Below are 14708 nucleotides of genomic sequence, written 5' to 3' on the forward strand. Positions count from 1 at the left end.
AAAGATGTTACAATATAACATAAATGGAAACTGTGGGCTGTATTACGAATTTAAGTATATTCACAGAATAACGACTCCTAGAACTATAATATCTGGAGACAATTACAAATTGCAGAGACACGTGTATATGTGTTTCTGTTGAGTTTGTTTTAAATAGATAACCCTTATTTTGAATGATACAAAGATATTTACATGATTGGAGCTCTTTTGTTTCCTTTTCTATGAATTGTCCCTTGATGCCCTTGTTAAGTTTTGCCCCACAATTGGGTTTTTGGTCTCTTCTAGCATATGTGTGCTCACACACACACACTCTCCCCCTTTCTCTTTCATTTTTGGTAACAGAAGAGCCCTTTATAAATTAGATTAGCCCTTTATCTGTGATATGGGTTACAAATTTTTTTTTTTTCCATTAGTCTTCTGACCTTACTGTATTTTGGAGTTATTTTCCTATTTTAGCCACCCCTTTTATCTCCTAGCTTTTGTTAGTTGTTTCTACTTTTCATCTTTTATTATACTTAAACTGTGCTCCATGATCATAATTTCTACTTTTAGGCGTAGTCTACAGGCGTGTGTGTGGTATGTATATATATGTATGTGAGAGAGTGAGAGAAAAAAATCTGACCTCTCACCCCTTGACCATTACTACCCCAGGCTGAGCCATCTAGTATAAAGATATGGTAAACTGAGAAAAATACTTATAATATAAATGAGAGACACAGTACGTGAACTGTGAAATTCCAGATGTTCAAGCTGGATTTAGAAAAGGCAGAGGAACCAGAGATCAAATTGCCAACATCCATTGGATCATTGAAAAAGCAAGAGAGTTCCAGAAAAATACCTACTTCTGCTTTATTGAGTATACCAAAGCCTTTGACTTTGTGGACCACAACAAACTCTGAAAAATTCTGAAAGAGATGGGAATACCAGACCCCCTGACCTGCCTCCTGAGAAATCTATATGCAGGTCAGGAAGCAACAGTTAGAACTAGACATGGAACAACAGACTGGTTCCAAATTGGGAAAAGAGTACGTCAAGACTGTATATTGTCACCCTGCTTATTTAACTTCTATGCAGAGTACATTATGAGAAATGCTGGGCTGGATGAAGCACAAGCTGGAATCAAGATTTCTGGGAGAAATATCAATAACCTCAGATATGGAGATGACACCACCCTTATGGCAGAAAGTGAAGAGGAACTCAAAAGCCTCTTGATGAAAGTGAAAGTGGAGAGTGAAAAAGTTGGCTTAAAGCTCAACATTCAGAAAACTAAGATCATGACATCTGGTCCCATCCCTTCATGGCAAATAGATATGGAAATAGTGGAAACAGTGGCAGACTATTTTTTTGGGCTCCAAAATCACTGCCAATGGTGACTGCAGCCATGAAATTAAAAGATGCTTGCTCCTTGGAAGAAAAGTTATGACCAACCTAGATAGCATATTCAAAAGCTGAGACATTACTTTGCTAACAAAGGTCCATCTAGTCAAGGCTATGGTTTTTCCTGTGGTCATGTATGGATGTGAGAATTGGACTCTAAAGAAAGCTGAGTGCCAGAGTTGATGCTTTTGAACTGTGGTGTTGGAGAAGACTCTTGAGAGTCCCTTGAACTGCAAGGAGATCCAACCAGTCCATCCTAAAGGAGATCAGTCCTGAGTGTTCATTGGAAGCACTGATGTTGAAGCTGCAACTCCAATATTTTGGCCACCTGATATGAAGGGTTGACTCATTGGAAAAGACCCAGATGCTGGGAACAGTTGAAGGCAGGAGGAGAAGGGGACGACAGAGGATGAGATGGCTGGATGGCATCACTGACTAGATACAAATTTGAGTAAACTCTGGGAGTTGGCAATGAACAGGGAGGCCTGTCGTGCTGTAGTCCATGGGGTCACAGAGTCAGACATGACTGAGCGACTGAACTGAACTGAATGAGAGACAGCATGCTAATTTCCCTGAATTATAATTTTTGAGTTCTTAATGAGATAATTGTCCTTCCAGAGTACATAGACTTATTGTTCAAAGTTTACTCTTCTATTATTTTCTCAAGGATGATTTTGAACTACTGAATTTGCTTTTATTTTCTCTTAACCTTTACTTGCTAAAAAATTAAGCATTTAGAGGCGATTTTTTCCTGAATATTTTTAATAAAGCAAACAGGAAAACCTAATGTCATAGTTCTTTTAACTTTTTTTTTTCTAATTTTATTTTATTTTTAAACTTTACATAATTGTATTAGTTTTGCCAAATATCAAAATGAATCCACCACAGGTATACATGTGTTCCCCATCCCGAACCCTCCTCCCTCCTCCCTCCCCATACCATCCCTCTGGGCCGTCTCAGTGCACCAGCCCCAAGCATCCAGCATTGTGCATCGAACCTGGACTGGCAACTCGTTTCCTACATGATATTTTACATGTTTCATTGCCATTCTCCCAAATCTTCCCACCCTCTCCCTCTCCCACAGAGTCCATAAGACTTTTAAGCCTACTTTAATATTTTAGAGATTCAGATCAGATCAGATCAGTTGCTCAGTCGTGTCCGACTCTTTGCGACCCCATGAATCGCAGCACGCCAGGCCTCCCTGTCCATCCCCAACTCCCGGAGTTCACTGAGACTCACGTCCATCGAGTCAGTGATGCCATCCAGCCATCTCATCCTCTGTCGTCCCCTTCTCCTCTTGTCCCCAATCCCTCCCAGCATCAGAGTCTTTTCCAATGAGTCAACTCTTCGCATGAGGTGGCCAAAGTACTGGAGTTTCAGCTTTAGCATCATTCCTTCCAAAGAAATCCCAGGGCTAATCTCCTTCAGAATGAACTGGTTGGATCTCCTTGCAGTCCAAGGGACTCTCAAGAGTCTTCTCCAACACCACAGTTCAAAAGCATCAATTCTTCGGCGCTCAGCCTTCTTCACAGTCCAACTCTCACATCCATACATGACCACAGGAAAAACCATAGCCTTGACTAGACGAACCTTTGTTGGCAAAGTAATGTCTCTGCTTTTGAACATGCTATCTAGGTTGGTCATAACTTTTCTTCCAAGAAGTAAGCGTCTTTTAATTTCATGGCTGCAGTCACCATCTGCAGTGATTTTGGAGCCCAGAAAAATAAAGTCTGACACCGTTTCCACTGTTTCCCCATCTATTTCCCATGAAGTGGTGGGACCGGATGCCATGATCTTCGTTTTCTGAATGCTGAGCTTTAAGCCAACTTTTTCACTCTCCACTTTCACTTTCATCAAGAGGCTTTTGAGTTCCTCTTCACTTTCTGCCATAAGGGTGGTGTCATCTGCATATCTGAGGTTATTGAGATTTCTCCCGGCAATCTTGATTCCAGTTTGTGTTTCTTACAGTCCAGCGTTTCTCATGATGTACTCTGCATATAAGTTTAGAGATCAGATATTATTAAAATAATTTCTATAAAGCTTTTCCTCTGAGTTTTTTCATAACTTGATTTTTGATCTATATACTTTTTTATAACTTCATAATATTTTTGCTCATTTTAAGAAAAGAATAACCTTTAAAACAATCTCCTTCTTTTGTTAGAGTTCTTGTACACTGGGAGTTGTGGTGGCTTTGGTTTGTGAAAATAGCAGATATATACCGGGCTTTAGTTTTAGAATCTTTTCTTGAAAAGCTGTACAATAGTTGAATGTTTGTAAATAAGGCTGTAAATAGTATATAACAGTAGAAAAATTAAAATATATTTACCTAAATTGTGCAAGTATAGTCAATTAAAACTTTATATTTCAATAATTATGAATTTTATAGTATGTCATTAGTACTGATATATATTCCATAATTTATTCATAGTTTTTAAAATGAAATTTCTTCAGAGTTGTAAATGATGGTACTGTAATGTTAATGCAGTTTTAGAAAAGGATTTTTGGTATTTGTTTGACTTTGTATGGTATTAAAGCTGCTTTAGAAAGCTTTTTATCTTGTCTTATATATTATCATCCCTAGTGTTATAAATAATAATACTTTTAAACATGAGCAAAGTAACTCAAGGAGAATTTACTCTCTAATATCATGCTACAAGAGTTAAATTATTAAGTGTTATGTTAAATTATTAAGTCTTAGTTTCTCCAGAACATGATTAACAACAAAAAAACCCCAACATTTTAGGGGAACAACATATAGCTTTAGAGAGTAAATACATGTTTTACAAACTTCATTTTTTAGAGTCCAAATCCACTGTTGGACCTGCTGGTTCTGACGGAGTCCCAGACACGAGAGGAAACAGATGATGTCCGCACTGCGGTCAGGCAGCAGCTCCAGAAAGAGCTGATTGCTCTCTTTAGTACCTTGCTGCTCAGTTTTGAGGCTGTTACTGACAGGTACCATTGGGATCGTTGGAGGTTTGGGGACATTTATGTAGAACCTAGTTTTCTTTTGATTTCCAAAGAGTCTTTTCACTTGTTTCAAATTAAGAGGAGGAAAGATTTCAGTAAAAATCAGTTGTTGTGGTCTGTTTTTATCAGTCCTGATTGTAATTTCACACACACGCGCGCGCACTATTTTGTTGTCTCTTGGCTTAGTTCTTGGGGCTTTCCTGGTGGCTGAGATGGTAAAGAAGCCGTCTGCAATGCAGGAGACCCGGGTTTGATTCTTGGAGATCCAGGAAGATCTGGAGAAGAGAATGGCAACCCACTCTAGTCTTCTTGTCTGGAGAATTCCATGGACAGAGGAGCCTGGCGGGCTATAGTCCACGGGGTTGCAAAGAGTTGGACACACACACACACAAAAGAGTTGGACACAATTAAGGGATTAACACTTTGACTTTTACTTAGGTCTTAGTTCTCTCTTACTTTTCTACACATCTGACTGAACAGTCATACCCATTTCTATGACTTTACAACTTTTTGCACTGATGATTTTCAAATGTATGTCTATAGCTCTGACTTAAAAATTTTACATTCATAATTTTAACCATAATTTTAAATTCATAATTTTAATTTTAAAGTATACAATTGAGTGGGTTTTGATATATATCCAGTGTGCAACTATCACTGGTTAATTCCAGAACATTTTCATTACCCCCAGAGCAGTCTGTCCCCATTCACCCTTACCCAGACCCCTGGTAGCCATTAATTAATCTTCTTTCTCTATGAATTTGTGTATTCTGGACATTTCATATAACTGGAGTCAGACAATACGTGACCTTTTCATTTAGCATCATGTTTCCAAGGTCTGTGCACGTTGTAGCAGATGACAGCGACTAAATGATAGTCCATGGACGGATATGCCATGTTCTGCTTATCTGTTCACCTGCTGGTAGACACTGAGTCCTCCTTTCACTGTGGTGAATTGTGGTGTTATGAACATTCATCTGCAAATTTCCATGTGAATATATGTTTTCAGTTCTTGAGTGTATACCTAGGACTAGAATTGTGGGTTCATGTGGTAATTCTGTGTTAACTTTCAGTTGCATTATCAGTTGTCAATACTGATACCCACTTATGCATTTTTCAGTGTAATTGTTACCTGTATTTTACATTATATATTCTGGATGGTATATTCACTATGTTTTCCTTGGAAAGACTTGTTTTAAGAGGGAGTATTTTATGCCGTTTCGACTAGTTCCTACTTTTCTGATACAGTGAATTGTTAGTAACCCTCTACCACCAGTAAGAAAGCCCATTAAAACCATTACATTTGTTCTGTGGTTGAATTTTTTCCCTTCTTCACATACACAGGAAATGCTTGGAGCTTTTTTACGTTTTCCAAACGCAGCTGGCCCTGAAACTACTCCAGTGTCTGAGAGTCACGGACGCTCCTCACTTCTATGGCCTACCGTCCCTTGAGAGGACCTTGCGGGGGATGGCCCACCTCACGGCGTGTCCGGGGTGGAGCGCACACTCTCCTCTGACAAAGCCACTCGACATTTGTGGGAAATACTTGTCAGGTCTCCTCGAAGTAAGTAAAAATAGCCACTGACTGTAAATAGCAATAGTACAACCCTAGATCATGGCTATTCACGGTTTATTGATCACTCAGTGTGTGCCAGGCACAGTATGAAGTGCACTGTGGGTGCTACTGTATTTAATGTAGATTATTACTGTTTATGTTGTTGTTGGTCAGTCGCTCAGTTCTGTCTGACTCTCTGTGACCCCATGAATTGCAGCTTGCCAAGCTTCCCTGACCTTCACTATCTCCTCGAGTATTATTTATGGCTCATCATGATTAAATGTTTTAATGATTTTTATTAGCAAATGTGTAAGTAAGGTTACTTTTATGAATAAACTCATTTTTAAGAAAAGTAAGGCTTACACTTAGTTAAGCCCCTTTATTTGGGTAACTTGTTTATTTGTGTTTATTAATACTTTTGTAAGTCATACTTCAGATGATATTATCTAGGATTTGTTTCCAAAAGTACATCTTACTTTTTAAAAAAAGTTCAAAATTTTAAATACTCCCAGCTGTCCTATAAAATTTAATGTGACTATAATGTAAAATTTGTTACAGTCACTTTAACAAAATATTTTTTGAGTAATTATACATATTGAAAGGGAGCAAAGTGTCAGTGTATTAAGTAGTTATTTCATATTCATGGAGTGGGAAACAGCAACCCATTCCAGTGTTCTAGCCTGAAAAATTCCATGGACAGAGGAGCCTGGTGGGCTACAGTCATGGAGTCACAGAGAGTTGGACATGACTAAGCATACACACACACACACACCCCCCATATTTAAAGGTGTCTATGGTCAGAAATATATGAAAGTTTAGAACAGATATATTAAGTAAATACTTACCGTAATGTTTTTTAAAAAGTCAACTCCTCCAATGCTTTTAATATAATTCAGTCTACAAGTATTCATTGGAAGGACTGATGCTGAAGCTGAAACTCCAATCCTTTGGCCACCTGATGCGAAGAACTGACTCTTTTGAAAAGACCCTGATGCTGGGAAGGGTTGAAGGCAGGAGGAGAAGGGGACGACAGAGGATGAGATGGTTGCATGGCATCACCGACTCGATGGACATGAGTTTGAGTAAACTCTGGGAGGTGGCGATGGACAGGGAGGGCTGGCATGCTGCAATCCATGAGGTTGAAAGGAGTCAGACACGACTGAGTGACTGAACTGAACTGACTTACAAGTATCTAATTTATAGCTTTATTTATAATGCAATGTATAAATACTCCATTTATCAACCTTTTGGAACACATCGCCTCTATGAGGTGATTCTGTCAGTTTCAAATCAGGGATAGGTGAGGACCTGCTGTAGCAGTAACTGAAGAAATATTTTGCTGTTTATATTTAGAAACCATCAGAAGTGCTTTTTGTTTGTAAAAGCTGTGTAAGAGGAGAGACTTCAGATGACGCCTGTGTTTCAAACACCTGAAATTAAAATGAGCTTTCTATGTTATTGAAGAACAAAAAGGTTTAGTTCTAGGTAAGAAGTCAAGGCAAAAAGAAAATAATATCATTCTAAGCTCAGTTGTATTTGCAGTAGTGAAAATCAGCACAGCTAAGGAATAGATTAAAAGTATGATCCTTGTTTTTTGAAAACCTTAATAACAAAGCTTTGGAATAAACAGAGGAATGCGTTTTATCTTCATGTCAATATAGCATCTTGGGAAGAATATCTTTACCTTAAATGACAGGACAGTAATACATATTTAATCTTATTTGGGTTCTTCTGCTTGCTTAACTAGCTAAACAGGTCTCTTTATTTTACTACTGACTAAATTGATTGGGGGCAGGAGGAGAAGGGGACGACAGAGGATGAGATGGCTGGATGGCATCACTGACTCGATGGACGTGAGTCTGGGTGAACTCCGGGAGTTGGTGATGGACAGGGAGGCCTGGCGTGCTGCAATTTATGGGGTCACAAAGAGTCGGACACAACTGAGTGACTGAACTGAACTGAACTGAAATTGATATTTTAGAAACTAAAATAATGTTTATGTGAATGGACATCGAAACAAAGTCATTGTTGATCCAAATGATTTGCTTAATTAAAGCTGATTCCTTTTCAGATGGGAAATACAATTCATTGTTAGATATTTTGTTTCTGCATAGTGAAATTTTAATGCGAGTATTTGCCTCTTGTGGTTGGGAAATGAGGCTTTTAGACTAAGCATGATTCATTATGATACGTGAATAAATATGATAAATCTTTAAAAATTATATATGAAATGCAATTCTGGGTATCTGACAATAAGTCAAGTTGAAAGGAGATAACCATCAAAGTTCTTAACTTGTCCATCATAAGCCAAAACTAAAATCACGATAATATAGCTGTCTCCAGTGAATCATTCAGATTTCTTACTTCTAAAAATAGCCCCTTAAAATATTAAGCCTTTAATTATGGAAAATCTTAAACATACACATATGCAGAAAGAATAGTCATGTAGCAGTTACCTATAGCTTATTATCCCCTGTAAGATGGTAGGTGTTGCGAGAGGGCATCAGATGGCAGACACACTGAAACCATAATCACAGAAAACTAGCCAATCTGATCACATGGACCACAGCCTTGTCTAACTCAATGAAACGAAGCCTTGCCATGTGGGGCCACCCAAGACAGATGGGTCATGGTGGAAAGGTCTGACAGAATGTAGTCTGCTGGACAAGGGAATGGCAAACCACTTCATTATTCTTGCCATGAGAACCCCATGAACCGTATGAAAAGGCAAAACGATAGGACACTGAAAGATGAACTCCCCAGGTCAGTAGGTGCCCAATATGCTACTGGAGATCAGTGGAGAAATAACTCCAGAAAGAATGACGAGATGGAGCCAGAGCAAAAATAATAACCAGTTGTGGATGTGACTGGTGATAGAAGCAAGGTCCGATGCTGTAAAGAGCAGTATTGCATAGGAACCTGGAATGTCAGGTCCATGAATCAAGGAAAGTTGGAAGTGCTCAAACAAGAGATGGCAAGAGTGAATGTCGACATTCTAGGAATCAGCGAACTGAAATGGACTGGAATGGGTGAATTTAACTCAGATGACCATTATATCTACTACTGCGGGCAGGAATCCCTCAGAAGAAATGGAGTAGCCATCATGGTCAACAAAAGAGTCCGAAATGCAGTACTTGGATGCAATCTCAAAAACGACAGAATGATCTCTGTTCGTTTCCAAGGCAAACCATTCAATATCACAGTAATCCAAGTCTATGCCCCAACCAGTAACGCTGAAGAAGCTGAAGTTGAATGGTTGTGTGAAGACCTACAAGACCTTTTAGAACTAACACCCAAAAAGATGTCCTTTTCATTATAGGGGACTGGAATGCAGAAGTAGGAAGTCAAGAAACACCTGCAATAACAGGCAAATTTGGCCTTGGAATACGGAATGAAGCAGGGCACAGGCTGATAGAGTTTTGCCAAGAGAATGCCCTGGTCATAGCAAACACCCTCTTCCAACAATACAAGAGAAGACTCTACACATGGACATCACCAGATGTCAACACCGAAATCAGATTTATTATATTCTTTGCAGCCAAAGATGGAGAAGCTCTATACAGTCAACAAAAACAAGACCAAGAGCTGACTGTGGCTCAGATCATGAACTCCTTACTGCCAAATTCTGACTTAAATTGAAAAAGTAGGGAAAACCACTAGACCATTCAAGTATGACCTAAATCAAATTCCTTATGATTACACAGTGAAAGTGAGAAATAGATTTAAGGGCCTAGATCTGATGGACAGAGTGCCTGATGAACTATGGACAGAGGAGGTTCGTGACATTGTACAGGAGATGGGGATCAAGACCATCCCCAAGAAAAAGAAATGCAAAGCAGCAAAATGGCTGTCTGAGGAGGCCTTACAAATAGCTGTGAAAAGAAGAGAAGTGAAAAGGAAAGATATTCCCATTTGAATGCAGATTTCCAAAGAATAGCAAGGGGAGATAAGAAAGCCTTCCTCAGCGATCAATGCAAAGAAATAGAGGAAAACGCCCGGATGGGAAAGACTAGAGATCTCTTCAAGAAAATCAGAGATACCAAAGGAACATTTCATGCCAAGTTGGGCTTGATAAAGGACAAGAATGGTATGGACCTAACAGAAGCAGAAGATATTAAGAAGAGGTGGCAAGAATACACAGAAGAACTGTACACAAAAGAGCTTCGTGACCCAGATAATCATGATGGTGTGATCACTCCCCTAGAGCCAGACATCCTGGCATGTGAAGTCAAGTGGGCCTTAGAAAGCATCACTATGAACAAAATTAGTGGAGGTGATGGAATTCCAGTTGAGCTATTTCAAATCCTGAAAGATGATGCTGTGAAAGTTGCAATCAATATGCCAGCAAATTTGGAAAACTCAGCAGTGGCCACAGGACTGGAAAAGGTCCGTTTTCATTCCAATCCCAAAGAAAGGCAATGCCAAAGAATGCTCAAACTATTGCACAATTGCACTCATCTCACATGCTAGTAAAGTAATGCTCAAAATTCTCCAAGCCAGGCTTCAGCAATACGTGAACCATGAACTTCCAGATGTTGAAGCTGGTTTTGGAAAAGGCAGAGGATCCAGAGATCAAATTGTCAACATCTGGATCTTCAAAAAAGCAAGAGTTCCAGAAAAACATCTGTTTCTGCTTTATTAACTATCAAAGGCTTTGACTGTGTGGATCACAATAAACTGTGGAGAATTCTGAAAGAGATGGGAATACCAGAGCACCTGACCTACCTCTTGAGAAACCTATAGGCAGGTCAGGAAGCAACAGTTTTAACTGGACATGGAACAACAGACTGGTTCCAAATAGGAAAAGGAGTACGTCCAGGCTGTATATTGTCACCCTGCTTATTTACCTTATATGCAGAGTACATCACGAGAAATGCTGGGCTGGAAGAAGTGCAAGCTGGAATCAAGATTGCTGGGAGAAATATCAATAACCTCAGATATGCAGATGACACCACCCTTATGGCAGAAAGTGAGGAGGAACTAAAAAGCCTCTTGATGAAAGTGAAAATGGAGAGTGAAAAAGTTGGCTTAAAGCTCAACATTCAGAAAACTAAGATCATGACATCTGGTCCCATCACTTCATGGGAAATAGATGGGGAAACAGAGGAAACAGTGTCAGACTTTATTTTTTTGGGCTCCAAAATCACTGCAGATGGTGATTGCCTTTCTTTGGGATTGGAATGAAAACTGAAATTAAAAGACGCTTACTCCTGGGAAGGAAAGTTATGACCAACCTAGATAGCATATTAAAAAACAGAGATATTACTTTGCCAATAAAAGTCCGTCTAGTCAAGGCTATGGTTTTTCCAGTGGTCATGTATGGATGTAAGAGTTGGACTGTGAAGAAAGCTGAGTGCAGAATTGATGCTTTTGAACTGTGGTGTTGGAGAAGACTCTTGAGAGTCCCTTGGACTGCAAGGAGGTCCAACCAGTCCATCCTAAAGGAGATCAGTCCTGGGTGTTCATTGGAAGGACTGATGCTAAAGCTGACACTCCAATACTTTGGCCACCTCAAGCGAAGAGTGGACTTACTGGAAAAGACCCTGATGCTGGGAGGGATTGGGGGCAGGAGGAGAAGGGGCCGACAGAGGATGAGATCGCTGGATGGTATCATTGACTTGATGGATGTGAGTTTGAGTGAACTCCAGGAGTTGGTGATGGACAGGGAGGCCTGGTATGCTGCAGTTCATAGGGTTGCAAAGAGTAGGAAATGACTGAGAGACTGAACTGAACTGAACTGCTTATCCCCTGGCCAGACCTATGTCATTTTTAGACACACTATATAATTATTTGGTTTATGGAAATTCTAATTTAAGTCAGAATCCCCAAGTTATCTTACAAATAAATTGCTTTTGTTAAATAAGCTGTACCTAACATGATTTATATTTATACTGTCTTTTTTTTTTTTTTTAAACTAATCTTCGTTGTTGCATGAGCTAAAAAAAATCCAAACTAAAAAGTAGTCTCTATTATAAGACTAAACGGTTTACCTGCTGAGTAAAAGCATTGAGTTCTTGGGTGGATGAATTGAAAATCTTTCTGTTGTATTTGATAACAATTGGTTTTGACTGCTTTGACTTACAAGTGTTTCCTTTGTAATATATTGGCACCTAAAAATACTTAGCATTCTTTTTTTGTGTGTGTGTACGGTAATGTGAGTTTCCACGTTACTCTTTCCATACATCTCACCCTCTCCTCTTCTCTCCCCATGTACATAAGTCTGTCTCTGTTTGTTTCTCCATTGCTGCCGTATAAATAAATTCTTCAGTATAATTTTCCTAGATTCCGTGTATAGAATACAATACTTATCTTTCTCTTTCTGACTTACTTCACTAAGTATAATAGACTCTGGGTTCATGCCCCTCATTAGAACTGACTCAAATGCATTAATTTTTTATAGCTGAATAATATTCCATTGTGTATATGTACTACAACTTCAATCCATTCCTCTGTTGATGGACATCTAGGTTGCTTCCATGTTCTAGCTATTGTAAATAGTGCTGCAATGAAATGGGATACATGTGTCTTTTTCAATTTTGGTGTCCTCAGGGTATCTTCCTAGGAGTAGGATTGCTTGGTCATATGGTGATTTTATTCCTAGTTTTTTAAGGAATCTCCATACTTCCTTCCATAGTGGCTGTATCAGTTTACATTCCCACCAGTAGTGTAAGTGTTCCCTTTTCTCCACTCCCTCTCCAGCATTTATTGTTTGCAGACTTTTTGATGATGGCCATTCTGACTGGAGTGATGTGTTATCTCATTGTAGTTTTGACTTCTATTTCTTTAATAGTGAGTGATGTTGAGCATCTTTTCGTGTGTTTGTTAGCCATCTGTATGTCTTCTATGGAGAAACGTCTGTTTAGGTCTTTTTCTCACTTTTTGATTGTGGTGTTTGTTTTTCTGGTATTGAGTTGTATGAGCTGCTTGTGTATTTTGGAAATTGATCCTTTCTCCAGTTGTTTCATTTGCTATTATTTTCTCCCATTCTGGGGGTTGTCTTTTCACCTTGCTTATAGTTTCCTTTGCTGTGCAAAAGCTTTTAAGTTTAATCAGGTCCCACTTGTTTACTTTTGTTTTAATTTCCATTACTCTAGGAGGTGAGTCATAGAGGATCTTGCTTTGATTTATGTCATCGAGTGTTCTGCCCATGTTTTTCTCTAAGAGTTTTATAGTTTCTGGTCTTAGGTTTTGGTCTTTAATCCAGTTTGAGTTTATCTTTGTGTATGGTGTTAGGAAGTGTTCTAATTTCATTCTTTTACATGTGGCTGTCCAGTTTTCCCAGCACCATTTATTGAACAGGATGTCTTTGCCCCATTGTATATTCTTGCCTCCTTTGTTAAAAATAAGGTACCATAGGTGCATGGGTTTATCTCTGGGCTTTCTCTCTTGTTCCATTGGTTTATATTTCTGTTTTGTGCCAGTACTGTAGTCTTGATGACTGTAGCTTTGTAATATAATCTGAAGTCAGGAGGGTTGATTCCTCCAGATTCATTCTTTCTCAAGACTGCTTTGGCTATTGGGGGTCTCTTGTGTTTCCATATGAATTGTGAAATTTTTTCATTCTAGCATTCTTTTTTAAATTAAAATTTTGTGAATTGTGATCTTCTGTCACTTTGAATTTTTTTTTTTGTTATTGTTTTTTGCTTGAATTGAAAGCTGTGAGGATTTTTATTCAGTGTCAGCAAATACTTATTGAACCCCTATGTGGGGGACATTATAGGATTTACACAGACATGTTTCAGAAGAGTCTATAACATATTTTAAAGGATTTTCTAAATCTGATGGAAGGACTTTTTCCTCAAACGGCTGTCTCCTAACTCCCTGTGTTCATTCTGGTTCAGCTTCTCAGACAAAGGTTTGTTGTTGTTCAGTCATTAAGTCATGTTCAACTTTTTGACTCCATGGACTGCAGCCCGCCAGGCTCCTCTGTCTTCCACTATCTCCTGGAGTTTGTTCAGATTCATGTCCATTGAGTTGGTGATGCCATCCAACAATCTCATCCTCTGTCGTCCCCTTCTCCTTTTGCTTCAGTCTCTCCCAGCATCAGGATCTTTTCCAATGAGTCAGCTCTTCGACTCAGGTGTCTAACGTGTTGGAGCTTCAATATCAGTCCTTCCAATGAATATTCAGGATTGATTTCCTTTAGGCTTGACTGGGGTGATCTTGCAATCCAAGGGACTCTCAAGAGTCTTCTCCAACACCATAGTTCAAAAGCATCAGTTCTTCGGCACTCAGTCTTCTTTATGATCTAATTCTCACATCAGTACATAATTATTAGAAAAACCACAGCTTTGACTATACGGACCTTTGCCCAGAAAAGGGCAGATAGCTTCAAATAAGAAACATTTCTTCTGTTGTTATTGATGGGAATGTGTTAAATCTCTTGGATATGTGGGAGATAAAAAGCTGACAGCCAATGATTTAAATAATTAATACATATTTAGATATGGAATAGAAATCTAAGATGGCTTATCAATGGAGAAACTGTTTACATTTGAACCATAATTCTAGAAACCTAGCCTAACTCTGGTGGTTAGTAAGAGTTAGTAAGAGTATAGCTAGCAAATGTCTTAAGTATACTTTTCAACAAGGTATTTATAAACTGGACCCTTACTTCAAAAGGATATTATAATACTTGAAATATGTTATGAGCATAGTTTAAATCACAGAATCTCCTAAGAGTATACTACACGTGCTTTGTACAAATTCCGAAGGAAAAAAGCTTTATATGAAGAATGTTTACTTGTGATGCAATACCTGTAACGAAATTTTACCTTCTGAACCATTTTTAAATATATAAACTGAG

General features: G+C 38.7%; 1 protein-coding gene across 3 annotated transcripts in view; it reads left to right on the plus strand.

The window, feature by feature from the left end:
• RTTN (rotatin) overlaps positions 1 to 14708 on the plus strand; it is a 118189-nt gene that overhangs the window by 52388 nt on the left and 51093 nt on the right. For 2 of the 3 annotated variants that reach the window (XM_027525761.1, XM_027525762.1), the window contains exons 27-28: positions 4178 to 4332; positions 5692 to 5911. The exons of the other annotated variant lie outside the window; for it this stretch is intronic. In XM_027525761.1, coding sequence (XP_027381562.1) covers positions 4178 to 4332; positions 5692 to 5911 — 375 coding nt within the window. The remainder of the gene's footprint in view (positions 1 to 4177; positions 4333 to 5691; positions 5912 to 14708) is intronic. 3 annotated transcript variants of the gene reach the window in all.

This window comes from Bos indicus x Bos taurus, chromosome 24, assembly GCF_003369695.1.
Source record: "Bos indicus x Bos taurus breed Angus x Brahman F1 hybrid chromosome 24, Bos_hybrid_MaternalHap_v2.0, whole genome shotgun sequence".
Lineage (NCBI taxonomy): Eukaryota > Metazoa > Chordata > Mammalia > Artiodactyla > Bovidae > Bos > Bos indicus x Bos taurus.